This window comes from Carettochelys insculpta, chromosome 18 (assembly GCF_033958435.1).
Source record: "Carettochelys insculpta isolate YL-2023 chromosome 18, ASM3395843v1, whole genome shotgun sequence".
NCBI classification, from domain to species: Eukaryota; Metazoa; Chordata; order Testudines; family Carettochelyidae; genus Carettochelys; species Carettochelys insculpta.
Genome location: NC_134154.1, coordinates 19,478,357 through 19,504,366, shown reverse-complemented (window position 1 = coordinate 19,504,366; position 26,010 = coordinate 19,478,357). Strand labels below are relative to the sequence as shown.

The following is a 26,010-nucleotide window of genomic DNA, read 5'->3' as shown; positions in this document are numbered from 1 at the left end:
TTTTTGTATGAGTACATATCAGTGTATTTATTTATGTATACATATAAATTGACACCTTAGTGTCTCTACATTATGTACATACATGTATTATACAACATACTGAGTATCTGATCTACAAACACAAAGATGTATTTTCTATACATATGAAACACGTATATATGCATATGTTTAGTGTTGCTATATATGGTTGACCTCATTTGATAGGTGATAGCACATAAAGGTATACGTATCTATGCTGCACAGGTAATTCTCTCTGGCTATCAGTTAATCAAAGTATCAAATATCAGCTGCTCTTTTCACATCAGGGTTAAAATTCTGGATCCTCTACTGACCCACACTGTTATGGCTCATCTTCTCAGGTTTTTACAGATCCCATGCCACCCTAACAGTTATCTTTGCCGTACATCAGTCTTTAAAAAACAGAGGCATCAACCAAGTTTAGACAGTCCATGTACATAGTTGTATACCACTGAGTGGTGTGCAGTTAACTTGTGTACATAGCCTTTCCCACCACACAATATGCTAAGTCCTAAGCAAGGCAACCTAAAACCATTCCGTTGTCCAGCAAGCAAGGGTGCTCACTAGTCTGAAGACTGTAGAGCCACTTCACTGGTTCTGCTTGATGGAGGGTTGGTTAGTTTTTTCTGTTAATATCATGCCAGGTCAGATACATTGTTCAGGGTAGTTGGATCTCTTCATTGACAAGAATAGACAGCAATAATTCACCATCAAACCCCAAAACTCTCCAAATGTATAATTCCTGAATGTCTTTAAATAGGGGGAAAAAAACAGCTGACAGATTACTTCAAACTCCTCTCCTGTCACTATAGGGGCTCGTCTGCATACTTGACCTCAGTCTAATTCTTGACCTTCCCCCCCACCCCTCCACTCTCTGATTTGCTCACCTTGATTATCTTTTTCTGATTTGTCCTCCTTGCTTACTGTTTTTGGTTCTCTGTGCCTTAAATATTGAGTCTGGTCTGGTCTGGCTATGGTCTGAAGAAGTGGGTCTGTCCCACGAAAGCTCACCTAATAAACTATTTTGCTAGTCTTTAAAGTGCTACTTGACTGCTTTTTGTTTTGATAGTGTATAGACTAGCACGGCTTCCTCTCTGTTACTTTCCTCTCTGAATTGTATACCAAAAAGACTCACTCTAATATCTTCCAGTCACTGAAACTCAAACACAAAGCAACTACAGCGACTCTCACAGCCTACAGATTCAGAAGAGTAGCAGTGCCTGTCCGAAGCTTCACAAATAACAAGCTGTCCCATTGCACCTTAAAGACTAACAAATTTATTTCTTAGGCAATGAGTTTTCTTGGGTAAGGCTTACCCACAAAAGCTCATTTCCTAATAAATACATCTGTCAGTCTTTAAGGTGCTACAGAATGGCTTATTTGTCACAGCATACCCTTCACATCCACATTTATTTTTTCTCATTAATTTTAAGCACTTCCCTTTCATTTTCATTCTGTCTTTACCTATGCATCAATGTTTCATGTTTTCTTAACATGGCTCTTACCTTGTTCTGAGTTACTCATTTATATTTTGATGGTGATGGCCTTCATTTCCTTCCTCCTCTGTATCCACTTGGTGCAGTTATTAAAACATTAACCTGAACAGCTGCATTTTTATGCAGTGTATCAAAATATTTCAAGACACTATAGGGACCTGTCCCTGTCATTTATCTACACTGATAAATTATTCTGTAGGACAATATACATTTCTCTGCACAGTCTTCCGCATTGGACAATAATGACCATTAATGGGTACCAAAAGCAGCTGCTTTAAAACTTGGAGCACACTTAAATCTACCACAATTAAAACACTATTAATGATGATGAATAAATCACTTTCAGAAAGGAACAGCCTTTTTGCCCTACACTAGATGAGACAGTGAAATAGAACCACAGCTTGAAATAGAGGTCATTCACAGAAAAATGGCAGTGTCCCTTATATAATTCCCAAGTCATACCTATTTGCATGCTAGCTGACTTATCAATGTCCACACCTGGAAGGTGGTGTACAATTTCACTTGTATGATGCATCCATGTACACAGTACCAGCCACACAGGCAGGAATCCATACACAGACCTCTGCTATAACCACCACATCTCCCCTTCCCTCCCTTTGGAAACAGGTGGGAGCACGAGGCTTGCAAACGACATTTCAACCCCAGCTCGGTGCGTCCTTCCCGCTTGGATCATCTCAGTGGGAACCTCTCCGCACCGAGGACTCGGCTCTGCCATTGGAGCGGGCGGCTGCTAAGCCCCGGGCTCGGGGGCCGCCTGCTAGGAGCTCGCGGTGGGGGGAGGGGGATCCAACCCGGCACCCCGGCTGCCTCCTACTTTGCCCCGCGGGAAGCAGCAGCAGGGCCCCGTGTCACCTGCGCCCGCCCCGCGCTGGTCCTCCAGCACCCCCGGGCTGGGGAAACGAGCCCGGATTAAAGAGCGGCGGGAAGCGCTGTAATCCCGCTGCTGCCCCCATCTCCCCGCCGGGCCGGGCCCATCCCCGCACAAAGTTTGCCCGAGTCCCCACTGCAGCAGGGGGCGACCCCCCCCCACACACACCTTGGCGGCGTTATAACGAGGACGCGCTATGGGGGGCCCGAGCCCACCTGGCCATCGAACGCTTCCGACCGGCAGGCGCGGGGAGCCGCAGTCCACGGGGCCGGGGCCGGGGCCGGGGCACAGCCGGCAGGGGCCAGGCGCCGCTAGACGGGCTCCGCCAGCGGGCTGCGGGCAGGCCGGCGGACGAGCGAGCGCAGCATGGGCGGCCGTGCAGCCGCCGCCGGAGCCTATGAGACGGCGGGGCGGGGCCCGCACGCCGCGCACCAAGATGGCTTTCCGCGATTTGCCGGCTGCGCGCTGCTGAGCTCCGGCGCCGAGCCCGGCAGGCAGCGAGCTCTCGGCCTGGCTGCGCAGCAGGGCGGCTGGGCGGGCAGGGACGGCGACTTGCCTCCCAGGACAGCCCTCGCCTCGTGGGGGGTGAGCGTGAGCAGCCGCCCCGGGAAGGCCCTGGGCTGCAGGGAGGTATCCAAGCCTCTGCCCTGCAGCCCAACCTGCGCGCAAGCAAAACTCCAGCCTCCTACCGTGCAATGCAGCCAGGAGCTGTCCAGCCCCTGGGGAGAGAGTGGACGAGCCCCGCAGGGGAGAAGGTTTAAAACAGCCGCCTGCACAGGGAGCAATAAAAGAAAACCCCAGACTCCTGCTGATTTGCATAGGGACACCAATCTGACCTTTCGAAAAAGAGGACATCCTTGAGGGAGAGCGAATCAGTATCTACCGAGCCACGTTGTATCAATCTACTGTATGCACTATAACACACAAACACACCCTCAGCTGGTAGATACTGACACTGATACACTCGCTCTCAGGGGTGGCCTCTTTTTTATATGGTAACCCTAGATTTACATGACCTGGGGGCTTGGGAAATGCTCATCTCCAATAACATACTTTTAAATTTTTAGCTGTAAGATGGCGAATTTAAAGTTAATGGCCTGCCTTGTATGTGAAGTGGCATTTTCTGCATGGGCAGGCAAAGCTTTTGCAGGGCAAGGAAATATTCTAGTCCCAGGGTAGAATCATTTTCTCGTTCCCTGCTAAAGCCGCTACAGAAATAGGCTTCACGGTTTAATCTTGTATTATTCCCCCAAAATTCATAAGAACATAAGAATGAACACACTAGGTCCGACCAAAGGTCCATCTAGCCCGGTGGCCTGTCTTCTGACAGAGGACAATGCCTGATGCCCCAGAGGCAGTGAACAGAACAGGCAATCACCAAAGGGATCCCTCTCCTGACACCCATTTCCAGCCTCAGACAAACAGAATCTAGGGACACCATTCCTACTTATCCTGGCTAATAGCCATTGTGTACTATGCGCTGAGTAAAGACACACTTCCTTTTGTTAGGTTTAACCCTGCTACCCATTACTTTCATTTGGTGACTCCTAATTCTTTTGCTGTGGGAACAAGTAAATACCTTTTCTGCATGCACCTTTTCCACAAATTCCATGTGCCTGCAACTGAAAGAGGCAGTGAACCTTTACAGCCCATTTTCAGATATGATTCTTTCCACTGCCCCGTTTCACTAGTGAGCAAACTGAGGCAGAATGTTGAGAAGGGCCCCTCATTTTCCAAAATGCCCAGCTCCTATTTAGGAATCTGAATAAATGGGCAGATTTTCAAGAGAACTCATTTTGCTGTGTCCATACTGGGTGCGCAGCTCTCTGATAGGATCTGTCACACTGGATTGGACTGAGGTTGATCTGATCCAGTATTCAGTCTCCAACAATATCTCTGTTACCAGATGCTGTAGAGAAATACATGGCATAGCATGTTCCTCACATGAGATTTGATCCAGAGATTGGTTTAAATCTGGAAGCATAAGGTTTAATATCTCTTCCAACATTTTTGTTAATATGAACTATTATAATTTTGGATCTCTTTCCTATCTGCATAAGCATCACATCCTTCTAAATCTTGCTAAATTCTTAATCTCACCAGTCTCCTGTGTCAATGAGTTCCACAGATGTGTGCAAAATGGATTTCCTTTTCTCCGTTTTGAATTGACTAGAAATTCTGGTACAGTGTCACAGTAGGAGCTTCTGGTTGCTAAGCGCTTTTGAAAATACCCTGTTGTAGATACATAGCACCTGAATGTCTCCCCCAGAGGGATTAAGGCCCCAATTTTCAATAGTTCCTTATTTTCATAGACTCATAGAATCCTTGGGCTGGAAGGGACCTTAGGAGGTCACCTAAACCAGCCCACACAGATTGTGGGGGCCTATCTTAAAAAGGACTGTTTTTCAGAGAGTGCCAAGTATCTACCCTCTGAAAATCAGGCCCGTGTGAGTTCAGTAAAGTTAGCCTTCCAAAATCCCTAGTCACTTCTGAAAATCTTGGCCTAGCTGATTAGCCCAAATTCACTCAGTAGTACAAGAATCGGATCAAGGAAAAGGGCCAGCATGTTTCTGTCGATAACCACATACCCATTCCCTACAGGCAAGGTGGAATCAGTTGAGGTTCTGAGTACATTATCACTATGTCTACACTAGGGAGTTTTGTTGACAAAACTCGCAGAGCGTCTACATGCAAAATGTGTTCTGTCAACAAAACTCAGCACTTCCACCGACAGCGTTCTGCCTCTGCAATGAGGAATAACGCCTTTGTTGACAGTTTCTGTTGACAAAAAGACATGGATGCTCCAGGGGTCAATCCACCTACAAACATGGCTTCTGGTTCACCAAGCAACCCTATTGCTCTGCTTCCGGTTGGCCATTCTGTCGAGAGAGTGGCTGGGCAGTCTGGCTGCTCTCTTTCAATCTGGTCTTGTGTGTGGACATGATCTGTCGACAGAAGTTTTGCTGGAAGATCTCTTCCAACAGTTACTTCTGTCAACAGATCACTGTAGTGTAGTGTAGTGTAGGGCTTTTGTAATCAATGCCCTTCTTCTGACCTGGTAACAGGCAGAAACAACAAAGGCCTGTGTCCAAACAGCAGCTTTTCTTTCCTGTTGCAATACTGTTTGAGTGGCCACACTTTCAAAGCCACCCAACTCTATTTGAACATATATTTCGGGGGGGAGGGGGGGCATCTAGGCAGCTATCCCATGGTGCCTCAATTGCAGAGGAAGACCCTTTAGGACAAGCACACAAAGCAGAACCAGCAGTATATGAGCATGGCCCACTGGAAGGTTCTACCACACAGGAAGGAGGACTGGCCCACCCAGGTACACTAGCAGAATTAGCAGTTCCAATCTATGTGCCCGTTTTTAAAAAAAAAAAATGAAAAAGCATACTGAGCCAGTTACAGGAAGAAACCCAAGGCCATTGATGTAATAGTTGTCATGGTTACTTCCAGATTACTAACTGTGGTGTACGTAGAGCAAAATCACGATTAGGGCCAAATATATTATAAACTCAGTAGTAGTCTGGACAGAGTCTAAGGGGTGGACTCTGTCTTACTCCTGAGCTTTTCTCAGTTGGGGATGTGTTGGAGCTGGCTTCAGCTCCCCACTGTTAAAGTCCAGGCACACAACCTTTGGAATTTAGAGATGCAGCCAGGCAGAATCAGTAACTTAACTGTGCTGATGAAAGTTCAGATCAAGGTGGTAAGAGAAGTAAAGTTGAAAGGCCACCTGGTTCTAGGTGTTAAGAGACAGGCCAATTCATTGTGAGGTCTGAATATTAATGTTTGAAGATGTCTGGATCTTAAATTTTGGACTGAATTAATCTCTAGTTCTTAGCTGCATGAGAAACAAGATGATTTTAAGTACCTAACAATCTGAACAAAGCTAGCCTGGGGTGCCAAAACAGAAACCTTTTTCAAAACAGTGAGCAAGGTTGTTCCTGAAGCTTGCCATTAGCACATGTCCTTCCTGATCAGTAGCCTTGTAAAACTCTAACCAAAGTCTTAGAAACTTGATGTAGTTGACCTATTAGTCTCTGGCAGATAAGCACCCACCAGGTAAGTTACTCCTATTATCAGTTGGAATAATAAGATGTTAAAGTATGACTACCATAAATAATTTACTGTTCATCTTGTACTATGCATGGTGAGCTCTGCCAGATGTCATCTGATGCTAAAACTATCTCTGTTTCCATTTAAAGTTTTACAGTTGTCTTTAAGGAAGTCGTTTCTTATGCAGTATTAGTGCTTTTTTTTGTGCCAGTACTTGCTGGTACTGAGCACTAGCACCTCAGCAGCCCCTGCCATGGGATTGGCTGGGAGGTGGGGGTGGGGAGACAACTGAGTAACAGGATCTGTCTCTCTCTCTTTTTCTTTTTAATTAAAAAAAGGCACTATGCATTATAACTCTGCAAAATGTCCTTTAAATGCTTGACCTGCAGTTCATCTTAACAGCCATTTCTAAAGGAATTGCATGTTCTTTCCGTCCTCCACCAAATTACATACAACCGTTTTCAAAAATACATACTTGAAACTGACTGTCCACCCTGCATATATCAGAAGCAACACCACTGAATCTGAAGGAACTAGAGTGATTTGAAGAAAGTACAAGCTGCTCCCATTTTGTTTCCTCTTTGCACAGCAAAATCAGTCTGGAAAGAAATAAAACAACAATGAAGGAACTCACCTTACTAGCTGACAAAATGCACGTAGGCCCTCCTGTAGAGATGAAGGACAGCTGTCTCTGAAGCCACAGCAGCTCCTTCTGAGACTGTTTCAATAACTCCTCCGTATCACTTGGCTTCTGACCCATTGGTGCTTCCTGCATGACAAAAATATTCTTCAATAGCTGTTTTCAATGCACAGTGATGGCAATGTACAAGTCATCACTGGATTCCTAGGCAAACAATAACATCTGTCACGATAAAGTATCTATATTTATGAAATAGTAGAGATCAGTAAACCAAGAGGAAGAAAATGTTCCTACTGCACCACACTTAAATTGATTTCAATATTGTAGGCAGTCTTGTACCTGGACAGTCTCCACATAAGTATAAAGACTGTGCAATAAAAAAATTATTCAGAAAGCACAGAAGATAGGAATTTCTTTGTCCCTAATTTAGAATTGTCCATATCACAAACTTCTGCCATTTGAACAGTTGCTACATTGTTTATGGCATAAGGAACTCCAAATCCTAACATTCTTCCAATGCAAAAAAAAAAACAAAAAAACCCAGTCATGTAGCACTTTAAAGACTAACAAAGTGCTACATGACTGCCTTTTTATTTTCATGGATTACAGACGAACACGGCTATCTCTCTGGCACTATTCTTCCAATGCATTAACCCATTCTACTTAAATGGTGGTGATGCAATTCTTGGGATTAATAATCAGGTTAGGGATTGTAATTCCTGAATGTGGAAGGAAATCATTCAAGAGCTAGTTAGGTCGGAAAACAAAGCTTTGATAAAGGTATGGTCCAGCATAATAATGCAAAACAAGGTAGAAGGCTGAGCTGGAAAATTCAGACAGAAAACAAGATGGCTGACTCAAAAATGTTTCATCTGTGTTCTGGACCTAATGTGAAGAATCTCTTCACACAGTGCGTAGTGGGTATATGGACTTTAGTGATTTTACAACAGATTAAAAATGCTGACCAAGCAGATAAAAATTTAGTCTGATATATATTTGCAGTTTTTTTCCACCCCAATGTTTGATATGAGAGCCATGATTTACAATTACAGAGATACTAATTAGGCTATTAATCCAGAGTACATCCATTAGCAGAGGTCTGAAGTTAGGGTCAATCCAGAATGTTGCAATTTCAAACCCAAATTGATGTCTAATCTTGATTTACCTTGCAAAATATTTATGGTTAGTAGGCTCCTGTTTTTTGCTACACGTGCTTTAATAAACCATAGAATTATAGGGTATATTATAACTCACTCGCCATTTAATGACCAATTATTATCTCAACTTCCCTGAGGTTTTGAAACACTCTAATCTGTCTTAAACTAGTGGTTTCCAACCTTTTCACTAGTGTGGACCCCCAATCTCCCCCCCAAACTGTTTGCGCGCCTCTTTCAAAGCCAATGCTAGCCACTATGTACACTTTAGCAGCAACAAAGGGTCCTGTGGCACCTTATAGACTAACAGAAAAGTTTAGAGCATGAGCTTTCGTGAGTTAACTCACTTCTTCAGATGCATCTGAAGAAGTGAGTTAACTCACGAAAGCTCATGCTCTAAACTTTTCTGTTAGTCTATAAGGTGCCACAGGACCCTTCGTTGCTGCTACAGATCCAGACTAACACGGCTACCCCTCTGATTATGTACACTTTAGTAAATGAAAAGGAAACTACAACATAGATTTTCAAACAGCAATTAATAATGTTATTGGAAGAATTTTAATTTAACCATAATAATTGATTGTAACTTTGGAATTTATTTAAAATGTATTTTCTATGATAATTTTTTGTATCTTATTTTTTCAGGGCCCCCCCACAATACTTGGACACCACTGGCTTAGATTCTCATCTCCAATAAATGAGGGCTCTGAGCTGGGAGATATGAAACTTAGATTTCCATGGTAAGAGCACTCTAAAAATATAGGGGACAAACTACAAACCTTTCTCCCTCTCTAAAGTGGCAGTGCAGATGCTTTAGTCCTACAAGAGATTCCAGCTGGGAGAAACAGATGCAGCTGAAGCAGGGAATGCCACTCTAAGGAGGGGTTAAAATAGGGCACCCCCAGGACTACCTCTTCCTAGTACCTTCCTGGATCCAGAACTATGTACGAAAGCCACTCCCTACTCACAAGGTACAAGCATTATGACAATGCTTCCCTGACTCCCCTACCACATGGCTTTGGGGAAAACAGAGCTGCCAGTCAGAGATTCCAGTCAGTAGGAAGTGGAGCAGAGAATTTTGGACATTCCAGCAGAACATTTTCCGGCATTTTCTACCCTCTGCTGATTGGGTGTTTGCTTTCCCCATGCCTCACCTCAGTTTCAGTCAACACCTGCCCCATCCTGCTCAGCTGCCCTTTCCCCCATCTCCAGCTGATTCCACCAAAAGTCAACCCACCCATCCATCCAAATATTGTGGAACTAACATGCCACCATCATCTTGTTCCCCCTGCTTGTGTGTTAGACTTTATTCTCCCATTCTGTCTCTGTTGTGTCTATTTAGCAGGCATTGTCTCATTATTTCCTTGTACTTCCCTGCTGTCAGAATCCATCTGTCATCTCTTATCTTATCCGGAGGTTGTAAGCCCCTCGGGCAGGCACTGCCTTTTTGTTTTCTGTCTGCACAACACCTGATACAATGGGGTCCCAGTTCTTGACGGGGGCTCCAAGGTGCTATTGTAATACAAACAAACAAGTAACAGTCTTGCAAAAGTCTACCTACCCCTTCACATGATAGAATAATATTGTAGTCTGGGCAAGTAAAATACCTGAAGCATTTACACTGTAATCGTTATTTAGGAGATTGAATGCCTGGGGCTGTAAATTATAGTAGTAATTGTGTAAGGCTGGCTTTGACAGCTGTTATTCTCAAGTCTTACCATCAGCTTTCTTCCTGAACATTAATATACAATGCAGTCTGTCCTGAACTGGAGAGTTGTGTTACAGCATTTACTGATGTGAGGCGTATACAGGAGAAAGAGTCACAGGATTACACGAGGGCAACTGTGCACTGTTCTGTCACAAAGCAATGTGGTCCCTAGCCTCTGCAGTTTACAATCTAAGACATACAGTAGAGACCAGAAATATACACTACATATATCTGACCTTTAAGTGGTGCAGGTTTTTTCCTTCGGGTACAATATTTTTGGGCATCCCATCTCTACACTCTACTGAGGACTTCTGAGGTGGGAGGGATAACTCAGTGGTTAGAGCATGGGAATCCTTGAGGGGGCCTTTCAAGGGCCTGGGACAGGTTAGATTAAAAAAAAAATCTGTCAAGGATGGTGATAGGTCCTGCTGCGAATGGAGTGGCTTGGACTCAATGACCTCTCAGGGTCCCTTCCAGCTCTTTGAGATGTGTATATCTCCATGTTTCAAAATCTACCAGTGTTCGCTCCAAAAGCCTTTCTCTGTTCCCAAGGGCCCCATCTACACTAGCAAGCTCTTTTGGAAAATCCAGCTCTTTTTCAAAAGAACACACAGAGCGTCTACACACAAAATGTATTCTTTCAATCCAAAATTGAAAGAATGTGTGTCTTCTTCCAGAAGCCTTCTTCTGCTCCCAGATCAGGAAGAGCATCTTCTTTTGAAAGTTTCTTTCAGAAAATAGCATGTATAGACACTCTGCTGTTCCTTATCTTGAAAGAGTAGTCCTAATGGTGCTGAATTTTTCAGTCGCTGGCCCATTCTTTCAAAAGAGTGGGGGCTGTGTGGATGCTCTCTATCAAAAGAGTGCATTGCTCTTTCAATCCACTTTTTTGTGTGTGGATGCAATCTTTCGAAAGAAGATATTTTGGAAGAGATCTTCTGGAAGAACTTCTTTCAAAAGATGTCAGTAGTGTAGACATAGCCCAAGTTTTGTCTCTTCACCATTGCTGGAGGTCTTCACTTGCTCTGCTATTTGGTTATAGGGGCTCGAAAGCACCTCAGGTTCATAGCTGAGTGGTTTGAACATTGGCCTGCTAAACTTAGGATGTGAGTTCAATCCTTAAGGAGCTCATTTAGGGGTCTGGGACAAATAGATTTAAAAAGAAAAAGTTAGGGATGGGGCTTCATCCTACCAAGAGAGCAGGGGACTAGACTTGTTGACCTACTGAGGTCCCTTCCAGCTCTATGAGATGTGTAGGTGTAACTTGTCTTATTTAACTGTAGAGCACCAAAGCCGTGTCTACACGTGCACGCTACTTCGAAGTAGCGGCACTAACTTCGAAATAGCGCCCGTCACGGCTACACGCGTGGGGCGCTATTTCGAAGTTAACTTCGACGTTAGGCGGCGAGACGTCGAAGTCGCTATCCTCAACCAGGAGATGGGGATAGCGCCCTACTTCGACGTTCAATGTCGAAGTAGGGACCGTGTAGTCATTGCGCGTCCCGCAACTTCGAAATTGCGGTGTCCTCCATGGCGGCCATCAGCTGAGGGGTTGAGAGACGCTCTCTCCAGCCCCTCAGCTCAATGGTGGCCGCATGGAGCAGCCCCTTAAAGGTCCCCCCCCCCTCCCTTCCTGTGCAGGAAGCTGAGGGAACGTGCAGGCAGCAGCTCAGACATGTGGCCAGCCTGCATGTCCCTCAGCAGCCACAGGAGGCACAGGACCATCAATGGCTGCCCAGCAGCCCCCGCAGTGCCCCCAGGGGACCCCCCCAAGGGGAGCCAGGGCAGCCAGCCCAGCCCGGCGGGCAGCCGGGCTGGCAAGTGGCAGCGGGGCCCCTCCTGGACGGAGGCCGAGCTGTGGGACCTGCTGGGGCTCTGGAGCGAGGAGGAGGTGCACCAGGTAATGGGGAGCAAGAGGCGGAACGCAGATGCGTTCGCTTGGCTGGCCGAGGGCCTGGCTGCCCGGGGTCACCCTGCCCGCACTCCTGATCACGTCAGGAGTAAGGTGAAGGAGCTGTGGCAGGGTTACGCCCGGGCCCGGGATGCGGCCGGACGATCTGGGGCTGCCCCCGTCACTTGCCCGTTTTACAGGGAGCTCAGGGACATCCTGGGCCCCCGGCACACCTCCTCCCCTCCAGCCACCCTTGATACTTCGGCCGACGAGCCCCAGCAGGCCCTTCAGCCGGAGTCCGCCCCGGAGGTAAGCCCCGCACACCGGGGGCCCCCCCCGGAGCCCACCCCCGGGCCATCGCGGCAGGAGGAGGAGGGGGGCTCCTCCTCCGCAGAATCTGAGCTGCAGATCCTCCTCCTGCCATCCCGGAGCAGCAGCCAGGCCTCCGCCCCCCGGGGATCTCTGGACCATGGGAGTGGACCGACAGGTATGTACCCCCCTGTGGTGTACACCCCTGGGCTTGAGGGGCGGGGGTAATAGATATGTGTCCAGGGCCCCCCACATGCTCACATGGCCATGGCCCCAAGGACAGCAGGGCCATGTCCCTCACAGCAGTGCATCAGCCCCTGCCCCCCCGACCCCGCACGACAGTGCCATGCCCCATCCCCGCGGCAGGGGAGAGTGGAACCTCGAGGGGCCCCCGGGAGGAGGGGGTGGGACACCCCGCAGCAGCAGCAGCAGCAGCAGCATGTGATGGAGTGGGGGGAGTGCAAAAGGGAGACTCAGGCTAGATATGAGCAACAAGAGCCGAATAGCTCCCAGGGGCAAAGGATGATCCTGGGGCTACAGCTGGCAGGTGACACCTCTGCTCTGGACAAAGAGGAGGGAGGAGCCGAGCTGGCTTTGAATGGGGGGGGGCGCGGGGGCTGCAGGTAGAGGCTAGGGGAAGGGAGAGCTGGAAGGCAGCCAGCCTGAGGAGGGGGAAAGCTACACCCCAGAGGGGCACCCCTTGGGGTCTTCTCCCCAGGACGGGTTGGAAGGACTGTCTCTTCTGACAGCTGGTGCTGTCACTCCTGGGAGAAACTGGGCATCTGTGGCCTAAGAAACCTTTCCTGTCAGACCCTGCGGAGTGAAGTGAGAGTCGCTCCCACCCGGGGACGGGGTGCAGTGCAGGGGGACCCCTGAACCCCATCCATCACAGCAGCATCTCCCAGGGACGGGGATGGGGAAGCTGCAGCACAGGGCTCCGGGGACAAAGGCCACGGCTCAGGGCCCACACTAACGCCTGTCTCCATTCTTCTTCCCCCGCTCCTCTCCTGTGTCCCGCACCTGCACCATCGGAAGGACCGGAAGAGAGCGCCGCAAGGCATCAGTGGTCCTGGAGACCCCTCCGGGGCCATCGCTCCAGGCAAGCCCCTCGGCTGAGGACCGACCGGCCCCATGGCGGGCTAGACGGCGGACCCCGCACCACCACCAGCCGACGGCGACGGACCTCCAGCTGCTGGCCATCCACCGTCGGCAGCTGGAGGTGGCGGAGCAGCGCCTGTGGGTGGAGCAATGCCGCCTTGACCTGCAGAAGTGGGTGCTGGCCTGGCGCCAAGAGGCATGGGGGGGCCTACATGGACACTTTCAACCGCCTTGTGGACTACCTGGCCCCCCATGCCGCGCCGGCCGCCACAGCACCCGCCCTGACTGCTCCACCCGCCGCACCACCTGCTGCTCCGCTTGTCACCGTCCTGTCCGCCGTCGCCCCGCCATCCACCAGTGAGGGCCGGACCACCGAGGGACCCCTGGAGCCACCTGAGACTCTCCGGGCATATCTTCCGGTCCGCCCCGCCCCCAGCCAGCCCCGGACAGGGCTGCGGCCGCGGCGGGGCTCCCGACCGCCCACCCCCAGTGCCGGACTTTAGGGGCGTGGGGCCCGGGACGTGGCCCCCCCCCCTTGTATATAGTTGATTTTTAAAAAAGGACGATGGACAGTTGTAGTTCTCTTTTTTTGTGCCCCCCTTTGCCCCGTCCCCCCCATGTAAATAGTTCTCCCCTTTATCATCCCTGGTTTTCTTTTTAGTGAACAAACTTTTTTATTACTATTGTTTTCTTTGTGCACATTACTTTTGTGACACACGTCTTGTATATAGTTTGTTCTTGTTTTAATTCTAGTTGCAAAAACACAAAGTTCTCAAAGAAAAACCAGTTTAAGTTCAGCCACAAGTGCGTGCTGTCATTTGTCCAGGAAAAGTGTGTGGGGGGGGTGCGGTTGGGTGCTCCATGGTGTGGGCGTTGGGGCAGGGAGTGTTGTGGAGGAAGGGGAGGGCAGTGTGGGGCCTGGCAGAGTTCACCCCGCAGCCTCATCATCAAAGTGGGCCTGCAGGGCCTCCCGGACCCGGGTCCCTTCGGGGTCCACCTGGCGACTGGGGGCAGCGGGTGGCTGCACGTCGGCCCTGCCGGCCTCCACAGCCCAGTCCTGAAAAAAGGCCTCCCCCTTGCTCTCCACCAAACTGTGCAGGGTGCAGCAGGCACCCACAATCAGGGGGATGTTGTTGGGGCCCGCATCCAGGCGGGTCAGGAGACATCTCCAGCGTCCTTTCAGGCGGCCAAATGAGCGCTCCACCACCTGGCGCGCGTGGTTCAGGCGCTGGTTGAAGCGCTCCTGGCTAGCGGAGAGATGGACCGTGTACGGGTGCATGAGCCAGGGCCGGAGGGGGTATGCCGCATCTGCGATGACGCAGAGGGGCATGGTGGTGTCCCCCACAGGGAGCTCCCGCTGGGGGATGTAGGTCCCCGCCTCCAGCCGGCGGCACAGGCCCGAGTTCCGGAAAACCCGGGTGTCGTGGGTGCTGCCAGGCCAGCCCACATAAATGTCCTGGAAATGGCCCCGGCTGTCCACCAAGGCCTGGAGGACCACAGAATGGTAGCCCTTGCGATTGATGTAGCGTCCTCCACTGTGATGCAGGGCGCGGATGGGGATGTGAGTCCCATCCAGAGCCCCGAAGCAATTGGGGAAGCCCAGGGTTGCAAAGCCTGCGATGGTGGCATCTCGGTCCCCCAGCCTCACAAGCCTGTGCAGGAGCATGGCATTGATGGCATGCACAACCTGCAGGGAAAGCACATGGGAGAGCACCAATGAGGGGTGAGCAGGGTGTGCGTGGCCCTGCCCTGCCCTCCCCTCCTCTGCCCTCCTCTGCCCTGCCCTCCTCTGCCCTGCCCTCCTCTGCCCAGGCCCCCCTCCCCTGCCCTGCCCTTCCCCTGTGGGTCCTCTTACCTCCATGAGGACAGCCCCGATGGTGACCTTGCCGACACCAAACTCCTGTCCCACGGATCGGTAGCTGTCTGGAGTGGCTGGCTTCCAGACAGCGATGCCGACCCATTTCTCCACAGGGAGGGCACGCCGCATGGCAGTGTCCTGGTGCCTGAGTGCGGGGGTGAGCCACTGGCACAGCTCCATAAATGTCTGCCGGCTCATCCTGAAGTTCCTGAGCCAGCGGTCGTCGTCCCACTCCTCAAGCACCAGCCGCTCCCACCAGTCGGTGCTGGTGGGGTAGCTCCACAGCCGCCGGCGTGTGAGGCAGGGGCGGGGCGGGGTGCTGCAGGGTTGGGGGTTGAGCCCTGCTGCCCTAGGGGGAGCTCCTCCTCCGGTGTAGCAAGGAGGTGCTCAGCTGCCTCCCGCATGGCATGGATCAGGGCGAGCCCTGCTCCTGCCGGGAGGGCTGGGTGGACCTCTGGCTGCTGCTGCTGCTGCTGCTGCTGGGGGTCCATGCCTGCATCGCCCGGGGAGTGTGTGCCTATGGTTCCTCAGACCACGTGCTGTGCAGGCTGAGTGTGTCTGGGAGGGGCCCTTTAAGGGAGCGGCTAGCTGTTGCCCTGGAAGCGCTAGTCCACCCTGTGACCCTGTCTGCAGCTGTGCCTGGCATCCCTATTTCGATGTGTGCTACTTTGACGTGTAGACGTTCCCTCGCAGCGCCTATTTCGATGGTGTGCTGCGCAACGTCGAAGTTGAACGTCGACGTTGCCAGCCCTGGAGGACGTGTAGACGTTATTCATCGAAATAGACTAAAGCTATTTCAATGTAGGCTTCACGTGTAGACGTAGCCCAAGTGTGCTAAGTAATACTTGGTAATAAAACTATGCATTCTGGCAGTCTGCGTAAGATGTGGAGTGAGGCAGCTTTTCCAGCAAGAATCCCAAATCCCATCTTTAAATTAGCATGTTTTGCTTCCCAAAGGCTTCGTTCCTGCTGTGCAAGGTGCCTTGTTGATAAGACATGAAAAAGTTTTGGGGTAAAAAGAAAACGTTTCCCTGGCTGAGTCAGAAGACCAGCTCTCCCACAAAGCTGCTTTGTGGAGAAAGCACTTCACTTTTCTATGGCCTCATTTCTCCTCCCACTTATCCACCCTGTTTATTTATACTGTAAGCTCTTGGACAGAGCTGGCCTCTTACTATGCATTTGTATAGCTGTTAGGACAAGGAAGCCTCTACACCAGTGTTCCCTGTAAGCTGGGTGGTTGGGCAGCCATCCGAGAGAGATTCATGTGCTGCCCAGCTGATTAGCAGAGAGCCCACAGCTGCCACCCTGTGTTTTTTGTGGGTGGTGCACATCTGTGCAAGCCTTGGTGCACATTACAAAATTTATTCAGCCAATGGATAGAAAAACTTAGCGGGAACACTGCTCTATGCACTACAGGTTGAACTACTTTTGTGTGGCACTATCAGGACCTGACCGATGCGGAACGAGAGAATTTGCCAGACCACGGGAGGTCAATATTGTCTAGCAGCGTTACTACCATTTCCACTGGTTACTGGACTCTGAGAAGGTATTTAAGGGGTAAATTACAGTTAAACAACAGCATAGAACAGTGAGAGCCAGGACTGGTGGTGTAAACAAACTTTATGGGACCACTGGAAATTTGGCCACAGCCATGATGCGGCTGTCCAGCTAAGTATAATCATGCCAAATTATGGATGTTGCTGTATGAGAGAGTGACGGACTACAGAGGGTCAACCTGTACTGTATTTTAAAAAAACTATACAAGCAGAGAGCTAACTTCCTGCCTCTTATTAATAAGATGAGGCCTATGCACTCTCATGTAACTTGGCTTGTTTCTTGTTTAAGTGTCAAAATAAAAACTAAATATATTTAACCCTGAGCAAAAATTAACAGATTACATTATACACCGTGAACAAGACCCTTTTCAGTTCACAACAGATGTAGATTTATATTTACCCTCAAGCACCCTAGTCGGTTTTTGAGCTCTTCACATTCCACTTGCAGCAGTTGACTCTCCAGATCTTTGACACCAGGAGACTGATGGTTAGTGTTTGGGGGTTGCAGGGACTTCACATTCACCGAGTGTGTTTTGTGCTTTAATGGACTTTTTTTGGTAGTAGTTCTTGAGGTGGTGGAGCATGAAGAAGAAGCTGAAGGACTTCTGTCCTGGTTAAAAGAAAGACACACTGCATGTTATGACTGTGGCAGTTTGCATTCTTGCTATAGCTGGTTTTGGAGAGATAATGTGGTTTCATTTTGTTAATAATGGGGAAAGTGTATATTATTCCTTTCCTATAACTCAAAAAGACCTGTGTCTTTTTAAAAATTTTGAACTATTAACCAAGAAATAAGTGTGGACAATTTCAGCCTAGCAGATGAGTTCTGCAGACATGTGTAAGTGTGCAATAATAGAGAGATTAAATGGAAACACTTTTAATCTTAACTATGGTGGGTGGGTGGGTGGCACTAGGGCAGGGGTGGGCAATAATTTTTAATGGGGGGCACTCCAAGAATTTGGAAAGTGGTCAAGGGCCATTCTCATGATATTACTGGAGGAGATCTGTGAAGGTTGGGTACAGAAGATCACTTGGGGTAAGGGATTGAGGTGCTGGGTTTTCTGGGAGTTCTGAGAAGGCGCTGGGGTGCCTGGGAGGGAGTTGTGAGCAAGGGCAGTGGTCTGGGGTGCAGGGGTTTGTGTTCTGTGGGATGGAGGGGCAGAAGATTGGGAGGTGGGAGGGACTGGGGTGCCAGAGGCAGACTCTGGCTGGGAGACTCACCTGGGTGACTCCCTGCCTGCAGCCCAGCAGGTTCCTTAGGCAGGGGCCATGTGATTTCTGAATAGCCAAGTGCCTGAGGGAAGGTGGAAGGGTGCTTTGCGAATTGCTTGTGCTTCGAACAGGAAATTCCCATTGGCCAGAAACTAGCCAATGGGATTGTTTTAGAGGTGGGAGCAGCACATGAATCATCTCCCTGCTTCTTCCTTGCCCCCCTCCCACCCGCTCACAACTGCTGCAAGACAAAAAGGGCACCATGGCTGCTTTCCCAAGTGGCAAAGAGGGGCAGGCAGGGAGCCTGCCTGAGGCTCTCTACTGTATCCTCAGGCTGGATTGAGAAACTGGACAGGCTGGATTGAGTCCGTGGGCTGTATTTTGCCCAGCCTTGTGTTAGGGCCTGATCCAAAGCTCATTGAAATCAAAATGCAACTTTCCATTAGTTTCATAGGAGTCTGGATCAAAACCACATTCAGCAAACACCTATTTTTTAAAATTATTCACAGTCCCTCTTTCTCCCATCCCCCACAATAACCCACCTTCACTTAACATTTGTTAAGGTTACTCTCAGCAATAAACTAAACCATATAAAATTCAGACATACAAAGATAAGGATTAAAAACGGTTTAAAGGTCAAGTGCCTTCAAGTTAGAAAAGGTCAGAAATAACGTTTGTGAAACCATGAGCATTGTGCATATATAATGACACAGTCTTTCACATTCGTAACAGAGAGGGAGCCGTGCTAGTCTATACACTATCAAAACAAAAAGTAGTCAAGTAGCACTTTAAAGACTAGCAAAATAGTTTATTAGGTGAGCTTTTGTGGGACAGTCTGTTCTGGTACAGCTATGGTCTGAAGAAGTGGATCTGTCCCACGAAAGCTCACCTAATAAACTATTTTGCTAGTCTTTAAAGTGCTACTTGACTGCTTTTTCCTTTACATTCAGAAGTGATTACAAGCAAAAAGGTTGGTAACTTGTAACTGCCCACAGGCAGACTCCAACCTGGAACCTCTGGAGCTCAGTGCAAATGCCTCTAAAGTTTGAGCTAAAAGCCAGCTGCCTCTCAGCTCAGGTTGTAGAGGGTAATCATACTTTCTCTGTGAAGTGATATAGGTGCCACTATATGGGACAATGAACCACACATAGGTGTGTGAGTTACACAAGTTTTTTGCCTAGCATCAGATAAGAATTTGCTGGCAGAAGAAAGGATAGTATTTGTGTCTCCAGGTCAATATTCAGCTAACCTAACCATAAGGCCATATTTTCTCTTCTTGCAATCACTACACACCATCCATCTTCTCAGCCTATACAATATAGGCACATCTACCCAGAGCTGTTCTCCTGGCAGCTCCATGCTAATGAGCAGTCTCGCAATTACAAAGCAAAGAGCATAAGTCTCCACCACATGTGAAACCAGGTCTGTTCCTAGTCCCTCATTACACCCCAACCTCAACTGCTACTAGCTAATCGTTCATTTACCCTTTTGACTTCTTTTCTGGCCACCTTGTTCTCTGGAGATTCCAGTAGGCTGCAAGCAAACCCAATGACTCTCAAAGCAGCCTGACAAGGGAGACAGCCTCTCGTTGTCCTCCCCTATGGAGGAAGGTGACCAGAGGTAAGTGACATGTAATCACTGTAAAAAGTCTATAGATACTAACAAATAATGCTGCTGTTGGAATTAGTTGGCTTTAAAACACAGAGAACCTTTATATCCCAGAAATAAGCATTACCTTACCATTTTTAAGGGGGTTTCAGCCAGCAGAGGGCTGTCTGCATGGCCTGTTTACTGCCCACAGCAGCTTCTTCCAGCAGAGAGAGCTCACGTAGCTATGCTAACTAGCCACATTATTATGCTAATGAGGAGCCATTTGCAATTGCGAGACTGCTCATTAGCATGGCGCTTCCAGGAGAACAGCTCCAGGTAGATGTGCCCATATTGTATAGGTTGAGAAGATGGATGGTGTGTAGTGATTGCAAGAAGAGAAAAGATGGCCTTATGAGCTGCGTCTACACGTGCACGCTACTTCGAAGTAGCGGCACCAACTTCAAAATAGCGCCCATCGCGTCTACACGCGTCGGGCGCTATTTCGAAGTTAACTTTGACATTAGGCGGCGAGACGTCGAAGTCGCTAACCTCATGAGGAGATAGGAATAGCGCCCTACTTCGACGTTCAACGTCGAAGTAGGGACCGTGTAGACGATCCACGTCCCGCAACGTCGAAATTGCTGGGTCCTCCATGGCGGCCATCAGCTGGGGGGTTGAGAGATGCTCTCTCTCCAGCCCCTGCGGGGCTCTATGGTCACCGTGGGCAGCAGCCCTTAGCCCAGGGCTTCTGGCTGCTTCTGCGGCAGCTGGGGATCTATGCTGCAGGCACAGGGTCTGCAACCAGTTGTCAGCTCTGTGGATCTTGTGTTGTTTAGTGCAACTGTGTCTGGGAGGGGCCCTTTAAGGGAGCGGCTGGCTGTTGAGTCCGCCCTGTGACCCTGTCTGCAGCTGTGCCTGGCATCCCTATTTCGATGTGTGCTACTTTGACGTGTAGATGTTCCCTCGCTGCGCCTATTTCGATGTTGGGCTGAGCAACGTCGAAGTTGAACATCGACGTTGCCGGCCCTGGAGGACGTGTAGACGTTATTCATCGAAATAGACTATTTCGATGTCGCAACATCGAAATAAGCTATTTCGATGTTGGCTGCACGTGTAGACGTAGCCATGGTTAGGTTAGCTGAACATTGACCTGGAGACTCAGATACTATCCTTCCTTCTGCCAGCAAATTCTTATGTGATGCTAGGCAAAAAAATGTGTGTAACTCACTCACCCATGTATGGTTCACTGTCCCATATAGTGGCACCTAGACCATTTCACAGAGAAAGAATGAGTACCCCTTACAGCCTGAGCTGAAAGCCAGCTGGCTTTTAGCTCAAACTGCAGAAGCACCTGCACTAAGCTCCAGGGGTAGTATAAGGGTAATACCATCAATCAAACATTAGCCATGCCCATTGACCCCCTAGGCCCCTCCCACTGACTCCTTAGCCTCCACACACATCACCAAAAGTCCCATCACCAGGCGCAGTATTTCCATGTGGGGTCTATCATCAATCAGCAATTAACTACTCCCACTGACCCCACCCCAGGCCCCTCAACTGTCACCAGAAGCCCCACCTCTGGGGGTAGTACTTCCATGGTCCAGCCAGACACATGACTGGAAGCAAAATGACCCTTCTAAGAACTCCTCCCAACACCTTCTACCAATCAGAATGGGTTTGGACCCTGTAGGACTTCCCTGAAAGTGGATTTGTCCAATGAGGAGACAGTTCCAGGGTGGGTTGACCCATTCTGAAGTGGGTCATTTGACCCCTCTAAGAGCCCCCACAACTATCAATTGGGAGGGGTTTCACCTCCATAGGACCTCCATGAGAGTGGGTTTGACCAAATAAGGCAGGTTCTGGGGTGCAGAGTGACCTGTCCAAAAGTGGGTCTGTGACCCCTCTAAGAGCTCCAGCTACCACCCTCTACCAATCAGAGTGTAACATGGAAGTTCAAGTGCTGCACAAAAAGAGGCCATCTCTTTCCAAGAATGCGTGCTTCAGAAATTGTAGAAGAGCTGAGAGGAAACATGGACCTCTTCACCGCCCCGTCAGAAGTTCAGACTTGTTTATATGCTGACGGTCTTTGACCACCCGTGGAAAAAGTGCTACATCAGCCACAGTTCCAAGGAGGAGGCAGTGGCTGAGGGGAGCCCTTTCTCCCTGCCACTGATGGATATATGCTAGAACCCAACCCCCAAACACAGCTGTGAGCAAACTTGTTTAAAACTAAACAAAACAATGCCAGAAATCCATATGCATCCCACAGTCTACATTTACTCAAGCCTGTTGTTGAAATGAATAGGAACTTTCACCCAGCAAGGTCTGCAGGATTTGTATGTTACTTCATATATGAGACTCTCCTGGTGGGGAAAGGGTATGCTCTTCAGAAAGTTGAAATCTACTGCCAAGATTACTGTAGGGCTAACTGTTATGAACTGCTCTACACCTGCATACCAAGGCTGGAGTCACTGAAACAGCAATAAGGAGGAGAGCACTAGTATGGAGAGGATTAAATACTTTACTCCAAAGCCTTCTTAACTTGCAGCCCTGTACTGTGCAAGTGCATTCTGCAAATGGAGTCTTGCAGTTTAATCAACAGACTCCAGATGCTGGAGGTAACTTAAGACAAGCCATCCTGGTCTAGATGGCTGGTTAAAGAAATATCTCTGGATAAATGACTAAAAGGGCAATAAGCTAAGCTTCCTCCCTATGGTTGTGCAAGTCGAGGAAGCTGACCGAGGATGAGCAGCAAAGCAACATGCTACTCCCTAAACACCCTCATAGCTGCATGTGTATAGCAAGCTGCAATGGCTGAGGCCTCCCAAGACCCCACTGGGTCTTCAAGGGACCAGCCTAAGGGGTTCCAGGACCCACATCCTTGAAGGCCCACACACTCAGCTTCCTGCCACAGGGTTTCCTGGGCTCCCTGCAGCTTTAAGAAAGGCCAGACGCAGGAACCATAGATCACTGCTTGCTGTGGACAGGGTGTCCCCCTGGGCACCTGCACAGTGCCCTGGAGGCTTTTTCTGTGGACAGAAGGTCCCCTGGAACAACCAAACTGGCATTTTGTCAACAGATCTCTGTCAACAGTAGCATTCTTCCTCGTGATGAGTGGATACTGCTGTTGTGTGGTGAGGTGCTGTGGCCTCCCCCAGACTCAGAGCCGGAGGAAGCAGCTTAGAGGCCCTGGTGGGTGGGCCCTGAGCCGGAACACTGGTGCCCTGTCCCTCAGAGGGCAGTGCCTAGAGCCAGAAGGGCCAGGGGTGGGGCTCGAGGCCCAGGAAAGGCTGGGCCACCAGGCAGGGGGGAGGCCGCTGACCAGGCTCCTGGGTGCCAGGGGAGGGGGACCTGCTGCCGCCCAGCCTGTCAGCAAGAGTTACCCCCAGCTGCCCAGACCAGCCAGGGCAGCCACAGATAAGGATGCCACTGGGCTACTACCCGGACTTCCCAGACCTACTGGGGTCATACTGCTGGTGGAGGGCCCCCTCCCCTGAGGCCCAGCCAGGACCAGAAAGACTGCCTGGGGCTAGCTACCCAGGGGCCCCAGAAGCACAAGATCCCAGAGTTCTGCCGGACACCTGCAGTGCAGAGGCCTCCGACCGCCTAGAGCCCACAGTCCTGCCACTGCCGCACTACCCCAACGACATCGAGATGTCGGACTGGCGGGCGCCGCCGAGGGCAAACTACCTGGACGAGACGTACCAGCCAGGACTGGCAGACCAGGCCGACTGGGACACTGCACCTATGGAGGCAGAGGTAGGAAGCGGCCTGGGGAACGCTCCCCCTGAGCCAGTGGCGGTGTGTTGTGGCCTGGATCCCCACTGCCACGTTCAGGTGTGACCCATTCGTAGGGCCCCGGGCTGGGTCACAGTGGAGTGCGAGGGCCTGCGATTCCCTGGCAGGGTAACCCCTCGCCTCTCGAAAGCCAACCCCGTTAGGGGAAAGCATTGTGACTGCCGCCCCGCCCTGAACTAAGAGCTGGGCTTCCCAAACTGTGTGTCTGACTATTGCCCTGCCCCAAACTGAGGGCTGGGCCACCGAGCAGCTGCTTGACTGCTGCCCTGCCCTGAACTGAGGGCTGGGCCACTGAACTGAGCACTTACCTGCAGCCCCACCCTGAAGCAAGGGCTGAGCACCCAAACTGTCGGTGAAACTGCTGCCCCTCCCCAAGCGGAGGGCTGGGGCCCAACTGTCTGTTGGACGGCTGCCCTGCCCTGAGCCTAGGGCTGGGCTTCCAAACAGCCTGTGTGACGGAGGGTGGGGCTCTCCAGCCGCTTACAGGCTGCCAGCCGGCCCCTAAAGGGATCAAAGTCCTGGGCCAGCCAGTTACCTGGAGGGCGAGCTGTGTTGGCCCATGCCGCCCAGAGGGGGCGCTGCCATGGGCCAGGGTCATTTACATGTTGACAAAAGCACTTACTGTTGCCAGAACACGCTTTGCAGTCTGGATGCAGATTCTCTTACCATTCTTCTCACCATGGTATCTGTACACCATTCCTGCATGCTTCTGAGGGACAATAGTTTCTCTTCAGAGGCTTGGCATTTATTTATTGTTGGTTGGGGAGAGAGAAGAGCAGATAAGCATGTTACTGGAAGGATCTGATGTTAAGATCATGTTGGGTTACAGGAGAGCTGCTCCTTAAATAAAAGTACATCTTCTGTGAGGGTGACTGGTATGGATCGATGCCTCTGGCAAGACTAGTGATACTTACGGGCTACGTTTACACTACAGCGCTCTGTCAACACACATCACTGTTGGATGAGATTTCCTGACAAAACTCCTATTGACAGTGCAGCCGCACAAAAGGAAATTGGGAGAACACTCTGCTCTGTTGACAGAGCAGCTGGACTGCCTGGCTGTTCTCTCCACACAACGGGCGCCTGGAAGCACAGCAGACCGGGCTGCCCCTTGCTGTGAGGCCCCCTGGGGGCATTTACAAAGCTGTTTTGTCAACAGCAATCTGTCAACGAAGGTGTTATGCCTCCTAGCAGAGAGGCAGAACCCTGTCAGGAAAAGAGCTGGGTTTTGTGGATACACTATTGACAAAAGACACTTTGTGTGTAAACATACAGCATGTTTTCTTGACAAAACCCTCTAGTGTAACTAGGCATTGTGTATATGCCCCAAACCATACACAAACATCACAAATATGTGATGTAACCAGGTGCTGGAATTTTCTGGACAGCCAGAAAATTCTCTTAACTACAATCATGCACCTTTAACACAGCTTTGCTAGAGCTGTGTAAAGAGGCCTTTGGACCAGCTGCATCACCCACAGAGCTGTGAAGCCCTGCACTAGCTGTTCTGTCCCTCTAGGAGGTAGGCAGCAGAAGAAGGAAATGGGTGTCTGGGTCATTCCTTTAAGACGCACCTCACCAGGGCTCCTGGAAGAAACTGGTGACCTGCAACCCTTTCCAATGTGGTTCCCGATGGCCACTTTGCTGATACGCTGGGCAGGTGGTCCGGCTCCTCTCTGTCGACAGAGTGGATTGCTCTTGCAATCTGCCTTGCTGTCTGGACGTGACCTGTTGTCAGAAGTTTTGTTGCAAGATATCTTCTGACACAAACTTCTGCCAACAAATCCCTGTAGTCTAGACATAGCCCAAGTCTGGAAGGAGGTACGGTTATTTGAACATACCTACAATTCTTCCCTCAAGCTGGGCATAGGACATGTCAAACAATTACCAATTCAATTACCTGATCTCCTCCCTGTCACTCATTAGCCACGTCTACATGTGCACGCTACTTCAAAGTAGCGGCGCCAACTTCGAAATAGCGCCCGTCACGGCTACACGTGTTGGGCGCTATTTCGAAGTTAACTTCAACGTTAGGCGGCGAGACGTCAAAGTCGCTAACCCCATGAGGGGATGGGAATAGCGCCCTACTTCGACGTTGAACATCGGAACGTGTAGACGATCCGCGTCCCACAACATCGAAATAGCGGGGTCCTCCATGGCGGCCATCAGCTGAGGGGTTGAGAGATGCTCTCTCTCCAGCCCCTGCGGGGCTCTATGGTCACCATGTGCAGCAGCCCTTAGCCCAGGGCTTCTGGCTGCTGCTGCTGCAGCCGGGGATTCATGCTGCATGCACAGGGTCTGCAACTAGTTGTTGGCTCTGTGGATCTTGTGCTGTTTAGTGCAAGTGTGTCTGGGAGGGGCCCTTTAAGGGAGTGGCTTGCTGTTGAGTCCACCCTGTGACCCTGTCTGCAGCTGTTCCTGGCACCCTTATTTCGATGTGTGCTACTTTGGCGTGTAGACGTTCCCTCGCAGCGCCTATTTCGATGTGGTGCTGCCCAATGTCGACACTGAATGTCGACATTGCCAGCCCTGGAGGACGTGTAGACGCTATTCATCGAAATAGCTTATTTCGATGTCGCTACATTGAAATAAGCTATTTCGATGTAGCGTGCACGTGTAGACGTAGCCATTGTAGCATAAAAGGGATTTCCTTGGCCACCTTTGTGCATATTTCATCAAAATAGGGTGCTTTACTATTGGTATGAACAAAACATTTCATTTCCCCCAAGAACCC

At 50.0% G+C, this 26,010-nt stretch overlaps 1 protein-coding gene across 18 annotated transcripts in view; it reads right to left on the bottom strand.

The window, feature by feature from the left end:
- Positions 1 to 26,010, bottom strand: part of RIMBP2 (RIMS binding protein 2) — a 485,649-nt gene that overhangs the window by 412,112 nt on the left and 47,527 nt on the right. For 15 of the 18 annotated variants that reach the window (XM_075012504.1, XM_075012509.1, XM_075012514.1 and 12 more), the window contains 2 exons: positions 17,077 to 17,286; positions 7,097 to 7,231 (listed from right to left, as the gene is read on the bottom strand). In XM_075012504.1, the coding sequence (XP_074868605.1) occupies positions 7,097 to 7,231; positions 17,077 to 17,286 (345 nt within the window). The other 3 variants (XM_075012508.1, XM_075012516.1, XM_075012517.1) reach the window with 3 other exon arrangements.